Source organism: Taudactylus pleione, unplaced genomic scaffold (assembly GCF_031769625.1).
Source record: "Taudactylus pleione unplaced genomic scaffold, aTauple2 ptg000737l, whole genome shotgun sequence".
NCBI lineage: Eukaryota > Metazoa > Chordata > Amphibia > Anura > Myobatrachidae > Taudactylus > Taudactylus pleione.
The window spans coordinates 1,038,653-1,060,601 of record NW_028285139.1 but is presented as its reverse complement, the minus strand read 5'-3'; the positions used below and the strand labels follow the sequence as shown (position 1 = coordinate 1,060,601).

Here is a 21,949-nt window from a genome sequence, read left to right as displayed (position 1 = left end):
TGAAATTTAACATGTAGAATTTCACCGATCCTGCGACGGATCGTGGAACATCGGTGGCCGCCTATCGACATTTCCGACCAGCGTTTCCGATCCCATCGCTACCTTGACATATATACACGGAAGCATTTTATTAGACGACAGCCAATTAACCTACTTGTATGTTTTTGGAGTGTGGGAGCACTGTGAGGTAACTGTGTCACCATGTTGTTCATGCATTAGGAGGTTTTTAACTGAATGACTAAAATATAAACTTGCCTCTGTACAAGTCCTCAAATGGAGAAATGGAGAATTTAGACATTTATACATTAAACTGCATAAATATTATGACATATATATACACAACTATATGTCATTTACTTTAAAGTGCCAGCATATCCTGTTTGCTTTACAATTGTGAACAAAACAGTAAAAAAACAAGACAAGGTGATAACAGACGGAGTTGTATGGGTACTATGACGGTGAATTGATATTGGGATGCAATATAGTGAGAGCATGTTTGATGGGGTCGCCACAATGATGCTACAAGAGTAAATTATTTTTGAGGAGGGGTCAATGATGAAATGAAATTTTGTGATGTTCACAAAAATACTCTATTATGGCAGACACTTGGATGCTCTCTCTAATGTATGGCGGTCACAGGTATGCTCTATGTACTAGATGGCTGTCACAGAGATGCTCTGGTCACTGCGATGCTCCAGGTGCTGTATGATGGTCACTGGGACGTTTTCCATATTGGATTTGAAAATATTTGAAAGAAAAACTTTTTATGATGGAAATCACCTGACTGCCTCTTTAGAATTTTCAATCTACTTTTATAACTTACAAAAGTACTAATGGGATCTTGATTACAGCTTGTGTGTATTTTACTACATATTATCAACTGTGTCAGAAGTTTAAGCTATACCGGTAACGTCAAAGCACTGCATTCTGGTGCCGAGCACCATAGTGGTTTCAACTGAATGTCAAAGTTTTTCTTTAACCATTTGTGAACTAGAAGATACATTAAACTCATGGAATATGACTTTTTGTACAGCATGATCAATGTGTCTATTATTTTAAATGCAATAGTACTTTATTATATCAGAAACGAGCAAATAACATTGCAAGTTCAATAGCTCTCACCATTGCCTGGAATCTAGGTTTCTCAGCTCCCGAAGCAATTTCTCATTTTTCTTGAGAAGGTGAAAATTTCTCCTGAAAAATATCATATACACAAATGAAGATCCTTTCTAACCTTTATAGAGTTGTTGTGTATAGTAGCATTGCAGCATTATCATCACTACACCAGGGAGAATGCAAAGAAATTTGGAACCAGTACAGTCAGTTCTGACACTCTTAAGGTGCATATCCACTACGCGATTAAACAGGCCGACTGAACGATAATGACATCGTTATCGTTCGCAAATTGGCCATGTAAATGTTGAACACGACAAGCGATGCGTGCCCCCGTTGGTCATTTTTGGCATCTATCATCGGCCAAACATGCTGGTCAACCTGACGACATCAGGTTGAGCATGTACGGGGATGATTGATTTGCTTACACTGAACGTGAATGTCGTAATCGTGCACTCGTTTCACAGTCGGCATGTGGATGTGCATCTTTACTTTAAGCACTTCATTGCGGGCCAGATTCAGAGATGTATGTTAAATTCACCGCCACAGTGTCATTGTACAGAGAGGCTGTGCAAAAATATGCAAAAGCCACAGGAGGTCGTTTTAAGTAAAAAGACGCCCACTGCCGGCTATTCTTCAGTACACCCAGGAAACAGGGGTCATCATGCGGCGCTTGTAGATAATTAAACATTTGATATTTCCATACATCTCTGAATTAGGCCCTGTGTTTTTGGCCTAGAGATGAGTGACTCGGTTTTACTCAGTTATGTTCAGATCTCAATAACGGCATCATATTGGCTATCCAGCTCCCACGTGTTTTGGATAGCCAATAAGTTAAATCCGAACTAATTTGGCAAAAAGAACTGAGTCAAAACCAAAGCTCTCATCTCTAGTTTGGCCATTGTTAACTCAAAATGCCTATTTCGGCTTTGTATGCATGTCCGCCGAGAGCCGGCATGGGCACGGGTAATGACAGGGGTGTGTAATAATCGTGGGCTCCCTCAGCCCGGCACAAATACAGGGGGGAGTGCGATCAGTGTGATCGCTCCCCCCCTATCAGGAAGAGAAGACCGCTGCTGCTCAGCTGCAGCAGCAGTCTCCATGCTCCCACTGCAGCATGTGCTGTGCTGCTGACAGGTAAGAGGGAGGGGGAGTGGGGTGGCGTTGGACCCGGGCCCCTCCAACAAGCCCGGGCAATTAGTACCTGCCCCCCCCTCTCGGCGACCCTGTTTGTATGGACAAAACATGTTAGAGATGATTCTAGCTAAGGATTAATAGTACATCTACTCCCCAAGTATTCTTCATTTAAATGTGTAAATTATGTCATGAATATTAATAAGGCAGGAAAATACTAAGCCCTTTTACAATAAATATAATGATTTTTCACACATCATTCAAATTCAGTTTGCAGGTTGAGACTATAGCTTTATCAGAACAATGGGAGGTGGCAGCAATAGGAAAATAAAACACATTCATTAAATTTATAATTATTTGGACTCCAAGCACTCAGCTATCTGTGTTCTAAGGTAACATACTGCCTTGCTTGGAAGTATGACTTGTCTCCTCTCTACTACTGCTATTGATGGGTATGTGTATGCAATATTCCATATAAAACACAATTGGACAAAACAATTAAGCATATTTTAAGTGCACTCATAATAAAAATGCATTTTTCTAATATACATAAGTAGTGCAAAAAGTCACAATGTAAAAAGCAACCTTAATCTTACTCAAAGTTCTCTTTAATGTAAACTAACAACATCCAGCATATAGGTTTTACCTCTTCTCCCAGGAGTTCATTCCTAGAATGCTAAGCAGCAGCCGGGAGTAGTAGAAGGCCGACTCAGGTTTTTGGTTGGTTGGTTCTTCCTGGGGCATTGCTCGCATATGGAGATTACCACAATGTTTTTCCACAAACTCCTCCTCTTCTGCACTCTGCTTTAAAATAGCATTGCTGACCTCGTTCTCCAGCTTCTCAGAAAAGCAAGCAGGAGGTGGGGAGGGAACATTCAGAGGGACTCCTGCTCTTTGAAGGCACTCAGGACCTGTAGCTCCCAGGTACTGCAAAAGGCAGTCAAGGGCATCTTCTTCATCTGATAGACTGTCCCATAAAGGCAGAGCTTCTCTGCCTCTCCGCCTTGACTGTAGGGAAGAAAATTCTTCAGTTTCCCGTTGGGAAGGTGGATGTTCTTCTTGTATACTAACAGAAGATGCAGGAAAGGTAGGTAATAGGGAAGACCACTGAGACTTTTGCCCTGAAAATTCTAGTGCGGGTCCATAAAGAATGGAAGATTCCCAACTGTACTTGCCTGAAAGGTCCCTCATTATAACACGAACAGTAGAGCTGGCAGAAGAAAGATCCTCCCCAGGAGGTAGTTTTGAGTCTGCCGGAATTTGTAAGCAGGACACCAGTGTGGTGTTATTTAAAACGAAAAACTGAAGGTTGGGGCTGTGGAAGAGTTGAGGGGAGAGGTCAGAACTTTCACTGAAGGGATTGTCATGATTCTCACAGATCTGACTAGTCAGCATGGCAGGGTCTCCACTCATTGGATAATGTCCTAAGTGGTTCACTAGGTGTGTGATAACTGTTCGTGCTGCTACTGGTATTAAACCTTGCTGCTTGGGTATTTTCACTGCGGGGAAAAGAAAAGCTGGATGATATATCGGGCTATCAACAATCCAAATAAATCCATACCTGTGTAAAATCCTATTACTAGGACTCTGACATCTATAACAACTTCAATATATTATTTAACACGGAAGCAAACTTTAAAAATAAACTATAGAATGAGAGAGCCTATTAATCCTTTTACCAGAACCACCCCTCAAAACAGTGATCATATAATTGAAACATTACACTATGTAGTGTCTAATTTATAATATGCACCACACTGAGTGAACCTTCTTTTTTCACAGAGGTGACTGAGTGCCATAACAATGTTACAATGTTATGTATAGCCGTGCTGTCCAACATCCATAAATCATATGAGCAGTTGTCTCAGCATTCCTAAAAATAAATGGAACAAACGGAATTATGACAAAAAAAACAAACAAAAAACAACAACTTTGGTTTATTGCCTTATAAAATGAAATAAAGATAAAACTACATATAACAAACATAGTTCTCGGGGGTTGGGTATGGCATCCCGGTCAGAATCCCAACCCAACTAGGTAAGTGCCCTAACCTCTACCCCCACAGCCTAGCCCGAACCCCCCTAGAGCCTAACCCTAACCACTAACCCTCCCCATAACCCTAATACTTACTGTCGGCATGGTGACCACCGGGATGCTAACTACATCCCCTTCTCGGGCCTCACTGCTCTCTGGTAGGGTTTGAGTTGTTGGGAACCAACATGTACAGCAAATTCTAAAATTTTATTATTATTTTTTTTTACATAGCTATTTCATGCAGTATTTGGAGTAATCTACATTCCTTACCACATGGATGCAAAAAACTAAATACCCATACGAAAACCATGCAAACATGAGAAGCACATATAAACTCCACACCAACAGCGCCCGGACTGGAATTTTACTCATGACCCCAGTGCCATAAGGCAGCAATGCAAACTGCAGTGCCAGTGAATTTCACGAAATGAACCCTGCAAATTTGGTTAACCTTGCTGCATTTAAAAGGTGGCCTTCGTCAAATTGAATCAAACCATTGTGTCATATAATAGAACGACAGTGATGGTTAAAACATGAAAATAAATCACCAAAATGTATGGCTTATTCTTTAGAACAAGCTGTGAAATTGTACATTGACAGTATGAGGAACCCTAGTATTGGAATTATTTAAGGGCCACCTGTAGTCGTCAGGCAATTTGTTGTCTAATGCTAAGCATGGTACTCCCCACAATAAGGATTCATTTTATATATATTGCAAAGAATGCAGCAGCAGCATCATCTTCCAAAAAACCTTAGTGATGGTAGCAATCACAACAACTGACCAATATATGTATTACATGCAGCATCACACACAGTCATGGGGCGATACAATTGTTTTGTGGGTGGCGATAATTAATGGGCACCCAGTATTGCAATTCAATTGTTCTGTGTGCCCATTAAGTATCGCGGGCTTCACGCCCAATTAGACAGCATTTAGCCACGGAAAACGGCTAAACCTAATGTCCTGGTTAGGGCACCGAAACTGCTGTTTGGGCCCCCTAACCACGGGTTTATCAAACATTTGTGCTCGCACCCTCCTGAAGGGAGGAGCAGAAATGCCAGTGCCGGCCGCTATAGCGCCTGAATGGAGCAACAATTGAATTGCTCCGTCAAACGCCCTAAAAAATAGCCGCCTGCTAAACAATTGAATCGCCCCCGCAGAGTTAGTAGGATATTAGCTGATTCAGCACTATACAAAAGCTACATGTGAGACAGCTGTGCTACCAGTAGTTTTAATCTCTGCTGTCACTTGACGTTTTATGTAAATGGACTTATGCATTATGAATAATAAACCTTAGATTACATATTCATGTGACGAGTTTCATGGTTGTCCTTCATACATGAGTGAGTCGCTAAATGAATTGCCTGATCCACAAGTACTGGGTCTCCACGGGTGGAAATAGAGAATAGGGCACACTACTCTCCATGTGTAATTAAGACATATAATTTCAGCAGCTCCTTCAAATCATCTGTACTTTCATTAAATCACAAGCATTTATCACAGTTCTGCAAATGTTCTGTCTTTGATGTGGTTCGTTTGTGATATACCAAAATACAGAGGGTTAAAGAAAAAATAAAGCCACATTGTTGTCCAAGGCAGCAAAGCTCACATACACTTAAAAAAATATACCTGTCCTTCTATCTGACATATAAAGGACCATTGAGGTATACAGATTTAAAATTAAACTAAAACAGTAGTGAAGTTAATCAGAGCCGTAAGTAGACTTTTTGGTGCCCTGTGCCAGAAAGAGCATTGGCGCCCCTCCCTCCCCAATTTTCAAAGAGGAACATAAGATAGTGCACCCGGAAAAGTGCCATAGCCTCATGGGAAAGGGCCAGGGTAGAGATAGGGGAGGCCAGGAGATGCTGGGGATAAAAGAAGAGGAAGCTAAAAGTGAGAATGGTAATAAACAGAAAAATTGACAGGCCCAAACAGCGCCCCCTGCCTTGCGGTGCCCTGTGCCAGGGCACTGGTCACACTACCCTAGTTAGGGCCCTGATGTTAATATACTACTCGCCTAAACAATCTGTATGAACAATGTGTCATTAAGTTTTAATGTAAAAACTTAGTCATTGCCTTCTAATGTCATATATGCCCCCTTCCCCAGTAAAGTCCACCACCCCAGTGACAGCCTTGCAGTGGCAGTGACTTCCCATTGGGGAGGTGTTTTCTCCCCTAGGACTGCAATGAGCAATTCTAAGCCACGCACCCTGCTTTGACGGCAACACTATCTGGCTTCTAGGAGCTGCAGCCGATGCAGTCCCCAGAAACCTGTTTGATGTTTTGTGTGCATGTTGCGGGATTGCGATAACGCGCGGGCACACATTTGCAGACTGGCCGGGAAATAGAGGTAGGAGCCGCTGGTTGTTTATCTGTAAGCTGTATAATAAAGTTCTCTGTTCTATTAATTTCTAATATTTATTTCATTTACAGTTAAGAGTGCATTATCTAATATGCAGGACGGGAGGAAAGCTTTTACTTATTTATTTTTTTTAAATACTGGGGGGATGACAAGATGTGATTCACCTGTATACAGTGCATTCTTCTAAATTGTGCTTTGAAATAATGGGCGGTGGTCACATATCACCATGGTGACATCTACTATACATAGATGTTCATCTCTCATAGTTCTATCCTTTGCCAGTTACCTGTAATAAATAACAGTAGTGTTGATTTATTCATTATATGATTAGCTGCAAAGTGAAAATGATCTGCCACAGAACAATGCATTTACAGCTGTGGTTCAGCTCAATAACTAGGCTGTATAAAGCATCTCATGACAACAGAGAGTAATAGTCCCTTTGGGCCTCAGAGTTTAACTTTAGGTCAACAGGGGAAGACAAATCTGATCATCTTCTAATTAAGGGCAGAATATCAAACTCATCCTTCCCGCTAATACACCACTCTAACGTGGCATCTGATAATTAAACAATACACTTGGTGAGAGCTTAGAATTCATCTCTATTTAGCAGATATGGCCTCAGGCACTGGAGATATTAGAAAGAGTTTGGACATATGCAGGCCATCACTTTTGTTCTGCTTTCATTACAGCTAGTTAATATTTATGCAAACTTATGAAAATTAGATTAAGTCAATGTTGGAAAATAAAATAAAACAATACAGGGACAATTATGACAATAGGACGGATGCTGCACAAGACATATTGGGGCTTATTCTGATCCGCACTCAGTTGCAGGCAGCTACAGAATCCAGATTTACTACCTTATTGCTAATGCAAGAATCCGTAGGGCTCATGTGGGGGCTCTGGCGTCTGCAAGCAGAAAGCAATGATTGTCCGGAAGTCGCCACAACAGTCATCATTAGTATCGGCACTTGCACTTGTCCCCATGTAGGTGCATAGAGATCCATCTGAAACAGGCTTCCGTTCTATGTACACACGTCTCGCCGAGCTTTACACACATGTCCACAACACTCCCATGACATTAATCAGGGTGGTTCCGTGTGCTCACATTGTCACCTAATGAATTGCATGATTTCACGAAAAGATGGATCCAGCCAAGTTCTGTCCAACACAGAATAGGACGAACATACGGAAAAATGTGTATGCGCTGTAAGCAAAAAATTCGCTATTTGCGCCAGTGCATAAAGATCAGACGGATTCAAAATCAGCCCCTAAGTGTCCAAAAACAGCTCTAAAAAAGATGCAAGCACAAATCGCGTATTAACATTCATACGCTTAGCCAGGCACACCTCAATATATGTGCAGCCCTGATCCAGCAGCATATGAGCCAAGTTTGTGACAGGTGTACATAACACACAATATGTACATCATAAATTTCCCTTTTCTAAAACATTTAGGTTTTTTTTGACATTGGATAGTGCAGGATGCATTCGGTTTTGGTTGCTATAAAACATTATTCTATTTAAATGAACAGATATAATCTTCCTTCTTGTGTACCAATGAAAGTACAGTAGCAATAACATCATGGTAAAATACACCTTAAAACTCATAATATAATCACAGACAAACAATGAAGGTCTGTAATTTAAGATGGCACTGTACAAAGAGGTTATACTGTATATTGCAACCTCTCAATAATACAGTATGTCCATAATTATTGAAACAAAATACTTTTTCATGCTGCATTAACCATAATTATAGATATCGTTTTTTCCTTTACTGTCAGACTGAAACAAAAACAATACTTATTAAAAAAGTGCAAAAAAGAAGAGTGACATTCACACAATGCCAATTCTACTAATGCAGATGCAAAAACATGCCTTGACAAAGACACACGTGTGGGGAAAGCCATCCTTTGGATATCTTTGATAATACGACTTTGTGCAACTTCTATTTACTTAATAGAAGACCCTATTCAGGGCAGTCTATTCAGCCTTAAACAAACACCCATGCATTGTGCTGCAAACTCCGTAATTACAGCTCATTATGGCACACAGAAAGAGCGGCACAGCCACAGAACGCCCGCTGTCCTTACTGCAGGGAAAAAAGAAAACATGAAACCAATTGTAACAAGGGGCCCAAATGTTAGCCTCTTGTAATAGCAAGAGGTGAAAATGTAATTATTGGTGAAAAGATCTGTTCTGGTTTACAGAGGAGTACATTGCACTAATAGGGCGATCATCATTTCAGGGTGGGGGGAAGGGGGACATACTGTATCCATTTTGGTTATAATTATGACCTCTGCAGTGCAAAGAAACAATACAATTTTATTTGCATGAATAGCAATTTAAAAGTGCTCTTTAGCAGCAATTAATTACTACACTGTTATATATTAAGCCCCGAAACAAATAGAAGGAAGTCAAATGGGTTTTGTGCATTTCTCAGCAACACAATCGTGTTTTAACTCTATACTGTAAGTAAAGAAAATGATCAGCACATTGAAAATATAAATACTAAAAGCTACGGTATATACTTCTCAGTAATCTTTGGTTTGCTTTTGACGAGGGTAGTCCTATCAAGACGCAAGACGGGGTTGTTGTGTTAGAATGCAGGATCTGAGGGCCAGCAAAGTCTAAAGAATCAAATTTGTAAAACCTTATAAGTGGGGTCTCCCATGATGAAATACTGATGAACAGACCATGGGCCTGATTGAGACCAGTTCACTATCTGCGTACGCTCGCTGGATGCGTATGCAAATTTGACGCCACGGGAAGCGATCGCTCACCAAGGCATAAGCACGCCCACCATGTCTTAGCGAGTGGCCACTTTGTGTATGCGTACGCCCAATCGCACAGGCAGAGCCACCCACCAGCACCACGTCATCTCCAGGAAGTGTATTAAAACATTGGTACATCAAGCACCATTGGATGTGAACGCAGTGCTTGAGGCAGCTTTACCCTACCGCAAGCATTGCGAGGAAATCAGTGTAAAAAAAAAAAAGGCAAGTGACGTGTACTATGACGCTGCCTGTTAATTATGCACGCTTCTAAAACGGCATTGAAACACTCAGGCACGCCTGCGTTCACACCTCCAACCCCCCGTTATTAGTACCCTGCCCCTGTTACCACCCACAAACGGACTCTCCTGTCACTCATTACCCTGGGCTGCCTTTGCTGGGCGAGCGAGAGGGATGCGATTGCAGTGTGTAGTTTGCGCACAACGAAGCATACGCATGCGCGTATACAGAACATCGGGCCGCTTGTGAAAGCACAGAGTGAGCGGCTCTGAATCAGGCCCCATGTGCGTCTCTTAAAAGAAAATGTAATGGTTGAGTGCTGTGCATTTTTTTTAATTGAAGTGTTTTTTATTAACATTTCCAAAACAAAGTCTATAAAAAAAACAAAAACATAACACCCAAGGTGCTTAGTACAAAAGCTCAAATCTGACAGATGCCACATAGTACAGTACATATGTGTCCTTACACAGCTTTGCTGCAGTCGGGCCAATAAGCCCCTCTTGGCGCACCAGGTCACGTGAGACTCTGCTAGCGCCAGGTGTCTTTTTCGCCGAAAATGCGTCTTCGTCGCAATGTGATGCGACTAGGTCGCACCAGCAGACTGTGCTGATTAATGCGACACTTGTATATCTGTGTGTGACTGAGTCTCTGAATCTGTATATAAAGTGCTACTATGTAGCGGCTGCTGCTTTTTTCATTCCAAGTTCCGTTGTGCTTCAGATACAGACTCAGGTGCACACAAATTAATCAGCACAGTCTGCTGGTGCGTCCTAGTCGGCAAATAAAAACGCCCAACGCAATCAGAGTTGCATGGGACCTGGTGGCTCACTCATGCCAGGCAAGTCGTACTGCTTGGCATATTGATGCTAGATATATGAGGACACATCTGTAGGTCATGGCTAGAGGACAAGTGGCAGTGAGACACAACACAGCACCTCCCATGACATCCTGAGTTACGACAGGAGGAAATGCCAGAAGGTTGGAGGGGGAACAAGAAGGAACAACTTGCCACTTGTAGTAAGACACTTAAGGAGAGGCTTTACCAACATCTACAGATGGGCAGCAGCTCATAGTGCAATGCTGTACAGGACCAGATTTTATAATATTTGGACCAAAAGTTCTTGCTGATATGGGTGAATCGTTCATGACCAACCGTGTCATTCACCAGCGACACTCATTTAAAAAAACCTAGGGGCGCAGGAGTCATACAGTTCTAGTTATCACCTGAGCCAGGGCAAACAAATTATACAGCGTTGTGTATTCTGACCTACAAAATGAACTGGCTGATAATTGCTGCATTTGCTACAGATTGAGGTGAAAGTTAAGCATAGCTCAATGCAAGCAAATAGTTCATATTGGAATTACCTAAAATATGGCAGAATGTGTAAACTTAAAATATTTATTGATTAAAAAGGGCGAGGCCAATCTGGTAGGAGCAGCTGGCATGGAGAGGCGAATCAAACCTCCCCTCCCCCACCCTGTACAATGCCACAATTCCCTGCATTCTGCAGCCCGGGCAGTGCCACACAACTCATTGCAAATTGTCATGAAGCTCTCAGACCACTCACTTATCTGGGGAAGGTAGCGGATCCAGAAAACTCCCCGAAATTTGGGAGTCTCCTGGACAACCTAGAAGAGTAGCTAAGCAGGATGCAGTAACATACAGTAATCAAAACAAAAAAGCATTCACTCCTACATCAAAAGCTTTGTCCTAAAGTCAATAATTCTGTAAATAAAATATAATACATAAAAATAAATTAGCATACACAGATTGAACATACATGTCAAGAGCAATAAGAAGATAACACCACAGATTGTGGAGTTTGAATACCAAGCAAACTGTGTGCAGTAGTCTTCGCTACATGCGAAGGGCTCATTCACAATTTTCTTTTTTACGTTAGGTTTAAAGCTTTTCATGCATTAACAGATTTTAAAACGCCACGTTTAAAGTTTTAGAATGCTGAACATCATATTTCTCATGTGTGTATGCACTCTATCAGTACATCAGAGTGTGTTGATATAAATGTAATGCATGAAACCTGCATGGAAAACAGGTTAGCAAACATTACTACAGCACACTTTGGTTTTCATGCATTTTTTACCCCACTGTGAACAAGGGGAAGTAGTAAATATGCCGGCCGTCGATATACCGATGCCGGAATCCCGCCGCCCAGCAAAAATGCCAACGCCGCTATCCCGAATGGGATCAAGATACCGGCGTTGGCATCCCTACCACCAGAATCCCGAATGTAGGATAAGGGTAAGTATTTGCATTAGCCCGGGGAAGGGGGGGTTAAGTATAGGGGGCCCCGGGGGGAAATTAGGGTTAGGCACCCCTCAGGGAGGGTTAGGGTTCGGCTGCGGGGTGGGGGGTTAGGCACCACCGGGGAGATGTTAGGGTTTGACACCCCTTCCCGGGAGAATTAGGTTTAGGGTGCGGGAAGGGGGGGTTAGGCACCACCAGGGGGAGGTTAGGTTTAGGCCCCCAGGGAGGTTAGGGTTAGGGGAGGGAGAGGGGAGGGTTAGGTTACTTACCTTCACCTGTCGGGATTATGCCCCGCCGGATTTGCAGCGTTGGGATTTGAACCGGTGGCTGGCTGCAGTATTTCATACCCAACCCGTGAACAAGTCATCAAAGAAAAAACACCAGCCTATTCACATAAAGCACAACACTGCTTTAACACACCACCCTCTAATGGCGAAAACAAATGCATAAAAAATAAAATGTAAAAAAAATTCTCATTGAACATTGCATTCTAAAGTGGCCCATACACGATGCGATATGCAGTGTGTGACGCGACGGGGGATCGTCGTCCGACATATAGGGCGGTCCCCACACAGTGTGATTGGGTGGCTGACCGCCCGATATGCCAGCTCCCCCACCCGCATAGCGTTTGATCGCATCCCCCCCTGATCGACGGAACCTGCAGTAAGATCTGGGGGTGCGATGTATGACCCCACGGGTGTGCGCTCTATTCGATATCATGCCCATACACGGTACGATATAACAGCCTAATCGTACCAATCCGTCAGATCGGCTGATTTATCGCACCGTGTATGGGCCGCTTAAGACCAAACATTGAAAGGTCAGATTTGTAATGCTAGTCTGTTGATAATAAAAAGTTTCCTGGTTAAAATTAATTTTACAAATGAAAGAGACAGTTCTTCCAATCGTTTTTCTAAATTAACAGAAAATATAATAATCTTCTTGAGAGCCCCAAAAAGGTTTCATCACATTTTAACTGTGCAGAATTATACTTCACTACTATGATCACAGCTGCAAAAATGTTGCTGTTTTTAATAGTAAATCCAAAATCAGTTTCTTGTGACATGTCCATTTCCAATCATCAATGCTACTATTATCAGCTGTCTCTTCTTGATTGGTACTAATAGCCAACACCCTGGGTAATAACTTAGGGCCGTATTCAATTAGCGGCAAAAACTGCCGTTTCTTTCCCACTGGCGAAAACGGCGAATTTTTTTTTCCGCCAAGGTATGCAACTACCGATTTTTTTTCCGGTAATTTATCATTAGGGGGTGTCCAAAGGGTTCTGAAAGAAATCCCTAAATTTTTAGCCAAAAATAGGGATTTTGCATTTTTTTTCTCCTGGTCTGGAGAAAACTTTTCTCCAGTGTTTTTTTCGCCTGTTTTTTGGGCGAAAAACAGCAGTTTTCGCAAATGGGGAATAAGTTTCAGTTTTCGCCACTGACTGAATTCGGCACTTAATTGTAATCCTGTACTGGAAATAGGAGATGCCATGACGTACTTGCAATGTGGAAGACACAAAAATGGAACTATTGTACTCAGATTACCTTTTCAATTACGTATCACAAAATAATCAAATATAGTCATAGTATGTAAATAAAACCGGATGTAGCACAAATCGTTGCTAACACTGCAGCTAATTTATTGTTTTGAAAAATGTAATAGAAGTGCAAAATGGATTAAATATAGCATCAAGCTGTGAGCCTCCTGAACTTCAGAGCAATCAGATCTATTCTAACCTCAATAAAGATAATTCAAATATGCAGGTCAACCCCATCCACAATACATACAAATGACTTCTCACCTTTTTATTTTTAAGGTTTATGTAGAATTTTCTAGCAAAACAAATATTGAGCCAAATGTAATAGCCTTCGAATTGCGGGTACCAACTTGATTCTGGCGAGCTAGTCAGTAGACTTAAAGTGGCAATTAGTTTAAAGGCAAAACCAAACTGGTTTTGCCTTTAAACTAATTGTATCTTTAAATCCAATGACTAGCTCGCCAGAATCGTGCCGACTCCGGCAAATTGTGGGCTATTACATTTGGCCCATTGGGTTAATTGTTTTGCCTGGGAATCAGTACCAGATTTACAATGCAGAGGTTGAAAGGCACTACTAGTTTCTGTGCACATGATCACAATGGATACAGCTATTAGCATATGTGAATCAATGGTAAGGGCAAGCCTTTCGAAAAGCAAATGATATGCTTAAACCTCAGATCGGGAGGTCAAGGCGACATTGCTGGGCCCTTCACTTACGGGCCCCGTAGTGGCATCCAATGCACTGGCGACAGCTCAGTCACTGTGTGTGTACACAAATGTTTCTTAAGTCATAACCTAGCTGTGAGGAAGCAACCGAAATATGGACCTCCATTAATCAACTATCGTTGATGTAAACTTTGGATGTCACAGCTTGCTGGCACATGTAGTCCAACATCATCTGTGATTTATAAGACAACCAATATGACGATCGTAAAGGGAATATACAATATTATATATACACGATGCAAACATTTATTGCTATAAAGGGTAGCTCTACATAAAAAACAACTTAGCATAAAGCCAGTACTGTGCGCTTTTCAAAGGATGCTTTTAAAATCCAGGAAATGAGTCTGCAGTCCTAACAAGTCTAAATCCCATGGATGAATTGAGACCCATATGGAGGATTCAATTTATTTGCTGATCCAAGAAATGAAATGATTTGTGTACGACGTCCCGCTGACAAACCTACAACTGGTGCCATGATTGCTAATAGAATTGCTGTTTTTACCATTAGGAGACTTGGCTTGAAGCCCTTTTCTATTTTTTGGTGTGAAAAATTCTAAATTATGGATATAAAACTTTATTTTGGCACCCAATATTTTTGCTGGCATCACTGCGAGGCAATAAAAAAAACCCACACTGAACAATATTCAAACTAGTTACACTTTTATTCAAAACTTTTTTTTTTCTATACTAGAACTAGAATTTGTGGTAAGATTGATACTTGTAATTAGGAATATTCATGACAGATGCTTACCTTCAAATCATTCGACACTAAAGGCCCCCATACATCAGAGATTGATTGCAGCAATCGTGCAATTTGCAATCGATTGTGTATAAAAATCTTTCCCTTTTTCAATCGATTGCATAATTGCCACAATCGATTGAAAAAGGGAAATTTTTTTATACACAATCGAATGCAAATTGCACGATTGCTGCAATCAATCTCTGATATATGGGGGCCTTTAAGCTAGGTACACATCTAAACGATTTCACTCACGATCCGATTGCTTGGCGATTTGCAGAGCCAAGAAACTCTGATTTTGTGTGTTCACACTAGCGTATTATTCCAATCCAATCTGTCCTTTCGCTGGTCACAAAGGTGACATTTTTTAAACAAACTATTGGCAGAAATATCGGAGAGATGATCAGAAATTCATATACACTATAAAGACGTGCCGGTTATTTGTTCATCGTTTTCGATAAATCATGTGCAGCGGGGTCAGATTAAATTATCCGATCCAACTACTTTTGGAACGGTAACCGGCCCCGGGTGCCGCGCACACACTCCAGAGTTCATTGGACCAAGCAGCCGAAATTCGTCTGATTGGTCCGATTATTGAATAGCGTGTACCCAGCTTAGCTACAAGGAGCATTTCTGCTGTTATTGACCATTCATTCTGTATTCCCCTTTCTAATTTATGTGACCTAAGTGTATTATTGCACATTTTGTGTATTTTACTCCTTTTGGGGTATCAACCCTGTTCCAAATCTTTGTGTCATCTACAAAAATACATTCTTTCTATTATAAACCACATGTATTATCACTCATGTATATATTAAATAAAATGGACCACAAAGACGGATCTCTGGGGTTCAGCTGTTTACCAACCAATCCCCGAGTTGGCATCATTTGCCTGCGACACTATGGGGCTGACGTAGAGGTAAACGCAAGTCAGCTGTAATTATACCCGCACAGCGTTCACAAAGAGAGATGCGGCTATCCACCCGTATGGGGTGTTGTATACATCCCTGTGACCTCACTGCTCATACCAATACGCTTGGTTTCATAGTGGTCATCAATATCAGGCCCCATCCTAGTGCAAGAGGTCAGAAAACAAGCGTAGCTTTGTGCAGGCAGACCTCAGCATAGCCTCTGTTTTCGTCTATATGCTCTGAACTTTACCTACTTGCAAATGCCTTACAACCCAGTTACGCAAGTAGATAATGCGACAAATAGCCTGTAGGTGCACGCACTTGGCTACAGAGCATTCGGAGTGAAAATACTCAAGATCCGTCTGTAGACCTGACATTCTTTTCTATTATTATAATACCCAGCTTTTATACAGCGCCAACATACTACACATGAGAAAAATAAATCATTCACATCAGTGGATGCCCCGGTGAAGTTTACAGCTTTTAGCCTGAGAAATCACAGCTGTGGGTCAGCACTAGATGGAAGTGAGTTCTAGGGAAACCACCACTTCTCTACTGGAGACATCATAATACTCAGGCAAGTATTTTGTAGTCCTTTTATCTGATGACATGATTTCTCCAGTGGTCATAAAACACTGAATTGCACGGTCATCTCCATGGCACAATTATTCCCAGAATTGACATTGATTTAATTTCCGCATACTAAAAATAAGGTATTAATAGATTAAAATATATATATATATATATATATACACACATACAGTCAGGTGCATAAATATTGGGACAGAATTGTCATATTTTGGCCTCTATTCACCACCACAATGGCTTGGAATGAAACAAACAAGATGTGTTTTAACTGCAGACTTTCAGATTTAATTTGAGGGTAATTACATCCAAATCAGGTGAACGGTATAGGAATTACAACGGTTTCTATATGTGCCTCCCACTTTTTAAGGGGCCAAAAGTAATGGGACAAACTAAACAATCCTAAATCTAACTTTCACTTTAATACTTTGTTGCAAATCCTTTGCAGGCAATTAGAGCCTGAAGTCTGGAACGCATAGACATCACCAGACGCTGGGTTTCCTCCCTGGTGATGCTCTGCCAGGTCTCTACTGCACATGTCTTCAGTTCCTGCTTGTTCTTGGGGCATTTTCCCTTCAGTTTTGTCTTCATCAAGTGAAATGCATGCTCAATGGGATTCAGGTCAGGGGATTGACTTGGCCATTGCATAACATTCCACTTTTTAGCCTTAAATAACTCTTTGGTTGCTTTTGCAGTATGCTTCGGGTCATTGTCCATCTGCACTGTGAAGCGTCGTCCAATGAGTTCTGAAGCATTTGACTGAATATGAGCATATAATATTGCCCGAAACACTTTTGTCAGCAGTCACATCATCAATAAATGCAAGGGAACCAGTTCCCTTGGCAGCCATACATGCCCACGCCATGACACTACCATCACCATGCTTCACTGATGAGGTGGTATGTTTTGGATTTATGAGCAGTTCCTTTCCTTCTCCATACTCTTCCCATCACTCTGGTACAAGTTGATCTTTGTCTCATCTGTCCATAGGATGTTGTTCCAGAACTGTAATGGCTTTTTTAGATGTTGTTTGGCAAACTCTAATCTGGTCTTCCTGTTTTTGAGGCTCACCAATGGTTTACATCTTGTGGTGAACCATCTATATTCACTCTTGTGAAGCTTACTGTTGTGAAGGGGTTTTTCTTCACCAGGGAAATAATTCTTCTGTCATCCACCACAGTTGTTTTCCATGGTCTTCCAGGTATTTTGGTGTTGCTGAGCTCTCTGGTGCGTTCTTTCTTTTTAAGAATGTTCCAAACAGTTGATTTGGCCACACCTAATGTTTTTGCTATCTCTCTGATGGGTTTGTTTTGATTTTTCAGCCTAATGATGGCTTGCTTCACTGATAGTGACAGCTCTTTGGATCTCATATCTCATATTGAGAGTTGACAGCAACTGATTCCAAATGCAAATGTCACACCTAGAATCAACTCCAGACCTTTTACCTGCTTAATTAATAATGAAATAACGAGAGAATAGCCCACACCTGTCCATGAAATAGCTTTTGAGTTGATAGTCCCATTACTTTTGGCCCCTTAAAAAGTGGGAGGCACATATAGGAACCGTTGTAATTCCTACACCGTTCACCTGATTTGGATGTAATTACCCTCAAATTAAATCTGAAAGTCTGCAGTTAAAGCACATCTTGTTTGTTTCATTTCAAAGCCATTGTGGTGGTGAATAGAGGCCAAAATATGAAAATTCTGACAATGTCCCAATATTTATGCACCTGACATATATATATATATATATATATATATATGTTATATATATATATATATATATATATATCTATATATAAACAATCCATATATGTCAAAACTCCCATATTTAAATTGTACTGCCAGCCTAGTAAGACAGCATGCAGAGTATTTCTATCTATCTGGATCAGCCATAACATTAAGACCAGTGACAGGTGAAGTGAATACCATTGATTACCTCGTTACAATGGCATCTGCCAAGGGATGGTATATATTAGGCAGCAAGTGAACAGTCAGTTCTTGCAGTTGATGTGTTGGAAGCAGGAAAAATGGGCAAGCTTAAAGGATCTGAGTGACTTTGCAAGGGCCAAACTATGATGACCAGATAATCATATCTAGTCTGCATGTGTGTATTCCAATGAGCACACAATTCTGTGAATTAGCAGCTCCACCATTTTGTGAGTGACAGCAATATCACTCTGTGAGAGTGCTGAATCTGCAGTTAACCACAGGGTGTGATGGCATACCATAACTCTATTGCGCAAGGAACACGTCCATTAAGGCGTCAGCCTTAATTATCGGAATTTCATTGTTTTTTTTTTTAGTTTGAGTAGCATAAATTCAGTAGGTTTTGTGAAATTTCAGATAATGTCTAAGAAGCCTTAACGTGACATGTGAAACAGTAAGATTGTCTATAGAATTGCACAGTGAGACCCATCCATGCATATGTTAAAAAAAATAAAATTAAAACAAATGTAGAAAAAGGCGTGGCCCCCTCCTCTTCCTAGAGCACAACCAACCCCAGGCTTTTCACAGCCTGTCCTGGTTATTAAAATACAGGGGACAAACGACATAGGGGTCCCCTGTATTTAGCACAACCAGCACTGGGCTCAGCTGAGCCGGTCTTGGTTTTGGAAATACAGGGGACAAAAAGTGTAAGGTTGCCCTGTATTAACCACGACCAGCACCAAACCCTTTCTAGAAGGGGAGTAATGTCACAGCCAGAGGAACCCTTTCACTGGGTCCCCCGGCCAAAGCATTATCCCTGACTGCTAGTCAGCCCAATAAAGGGGTTCCTCTCTCCAGGACACCCCAGGCCTAGGCTGATAGCCCCTTGAGCGTTGGGTGCCGGGTTGATATTGTATATTGTAATGCACAGAAAGATGAAATTATATTGTCTTTTGCAGGAGAACTACAGGTCCCAGCAAGCCTCCCCCCACATGCTGGTACTTGGAGGACCACAAGTACCAGCAAACGGGGCATTAAGGGCCTGCTAGTACTTATAATACACCTGTAAAAGAAATATTAAAATAAAAACAATACACCAAATGTTTTAATAATTTATTTTGCTGTACCTTCACCTGGAGTGCGGCAACCTTTAAGCTCTTTTACGGGCCCCCGCCGCCCCAGGGCTTTTGTCATCTTTGTATGGCAGGCACCAACTCGCCAGTGCTTCCGTCATCTTCGTCTGGTGGGCACCAACCTGCCAGGGCTTCTGGCGTCTTCACCTAGTGGGCGGCAGCCTGTAAGCTCTCTTTCATGGCCGCCGCCCACTAGGACTTTCGGTGTCTTTTCTTCGGCAGCTCTTCACTGCTGCCTGCCCGTCATGCCGCTGCCTTGCGCTGGCTTATATAAAGCCAGCCGAGTGGCTGTGATTGGCTCACGGCGGCCATCCTTGAATTTCAAAAAATGGCGCTAAGGCGCCATTTTTGAAATGGGCACGGAAGTAACCTTAAGTTACCTTTGCGGTTCTTACCATTGAAGTTAATGGTGGGAACCTAGCATTGGCTGAGAGGAGGAAGGCTCGCATCTCTCAGCAAATAAGCGCTCAGCACCAAGATTTCTATAGTGAAATCCTGCGGCTGAGCTGTCACTCGAGTAATACTGTCCTTAGATTACAGTACTAAGTTCGCTGGTCCACGTTTTTTTTTTTTTTTTTTGCCAAGCCCGGGGATGCTAAATGGAATGAAGAGGACGAGATCCATGCATAGGAGGAGGTGAGCATGGATCTTTTTTTACAGTAGATTCTACTTGGACAAGGGGACGTGATGGCTTCAGGTATACATAGGTGAGTATGTGAGATACTGTGTGTGCATTTATGTTTTAATAAACTTTTACTTTCAACTTTGTGTGTGTCTTATGTTTATTTTAATATTTATTTTGCTGTGTAACTACACGTACCAGCAAGCCCGTAATGCCCCACATACTAGTACTTGTGGTTCTCCAAATACTTGTATGCGGGGGAGGTAGTTCCACAGCAAAATACAATATTTTTACTATCATCAATTGCACCACACTACATAATCAACATGGCACCCACCGCTCCAGGGGTGCCGGGCTATCAGCCTAGGCCTGGGGTGCCCTGGAGAGCGGGACCCCTTTATTGGGACCTGGTGAAAGTGTTCCCCTGGCTGAGGCATTACCCCCCCACCCCGCTAGAAAAAGTTTGGTGCTGGTTCTGGAATTTACTGGGGAACCCTATGCTTTTTTTTTGCTCTGTATTTCCAGAACCAGGACCGAAGCAGAGCTCAGTGCTGGTTGCGCTACATACAGGGGACATCTACGTTGTTTGTCCCCTGTATTTTGGCAAGCAGGGCTGGTTCTGGTGCTGGTTGTGCTTAATACAGGTGAACCCTATGACATTTGTCCCCTGCATTTAGCACAACCGACCGTGCAACGGTTGTTTATTTCTTTTTACACCCAGATGCAAGCATCATGGATCTCCCTGATCCAAGCCTACATTTGTCCGCTATCGCACGAGGTAATGAATAGGCAAATCATTAGATTGTGCGCAATTTTTGAAATGGGCACCGCTGCCGAACTATGCAGAATGGCTGGCAGGTACTGGAACCTCTCGGATCCAGGCCTGCCGCCAATGCCCACACTGCCTCCGGGTTCCGCCACTACCGCAAGCGCCCGCAGCATGCCCCAGAACTAATGCCCCTACCCCCGCCAGGTACCTGTTGCTGCTAACACTCGCTACCTATGCCGGGGGTCCCAGTCCCCGCTAACACAGCTAATTAGCAGCTATTGAGAGCATTTAAGCACCCCAAATACCTTCAGCAGGGATATTCGGGGGTATCTAGAGTGATCCCCAATGTCAGTGCATCTTTTGGGGGTGTCAGGATGATTTCCCCATTTCTGACAGGAATTTCCACCGATTTGAGTTTCGCCGGGACGCGTTCTCGCGTCCTTTGCAATTGAATAGGGCGAAAAGCGGGGACGAGTGCGATACTTTTCCGGAGGCAAAACTAGCGATGACGGCGAAAACTCCGGCATGCGAAAAGTCCTGGACTTTTCGCCGGCAATTGAATACGGCCCGTAGTGAGAAAATTCAAATAACAACAACCTCTTCCTCACAGCTTAGGGCCTGATTCAGACCCACTCGCGAGCGGCTGTCCGCTCGCAAGTGGGTCGATGTTATGGACTGAGCATGCGCACGACGGAGGGAGCTCCGTCGTGCGCATGCGCCAGACGCGACGAGCGAAGGAAAGTCCTTCGCTCGTTGTGTCAGATCAAAGGGGGCGTGCTGTCAATGTTGATTGACAGCACGCCCCCTTTGGTAGGCGTTCCGGGGGCGTGCCTCCCTGACGGGGGCGTTCCCACGGGAACGCCTCCCGTCAAAAGCCGGCCCACTGACATCACTAGTGATGTCAGTGGGAGTGATTTTGGCTCTGATAGAGCCAAAATCACTCCGGAGCTTGCGGTTGAAAACCTCAACCGCAGGCTCCGGCTCGCAATTTCGATGGTCGCGATGGTCACGACCATCGCGGCCATCAAAATGCACGCTCGTATAGCCTGTGGGTGGTGACCCACAGCTAT

General features: G+C 42.6%; 1 protein-coding gene across 9 annotated transcripts in view; it reads right to left on the bottom strand.

Annotated features, from left to right (window-relative positions):
- RALGAPA1 (Ral GTPase activating protein catalytic subunit alpha 1) overlaps positions 1 to 21,949 on the bottom strand; it is a 293,801-nt gene that overhangs the window by 77,398 nt on the left and 194,454 nt on the right. For all 9 annotated transcript variants that reach the window (XM_088457052.1, XM_088457053.1, XM_088457056.1 and 6 more), the window contains 2 exons: positions 2,894 to 3,746; positions 1,123 to 1,194 (listed from right to left, as the gene is read on the bottom strand). In XM_088457052.1, the coding sequence (XP_088313178.1) occupies positions 1,123 to 1,194; positions 2,894 to 3,746 (925 nt within the window). The remainder of the gene's footprint in view (positions 1 to 1,122; positions 1,195 to 2,893; positions 3,747 to 21,949) is intronic.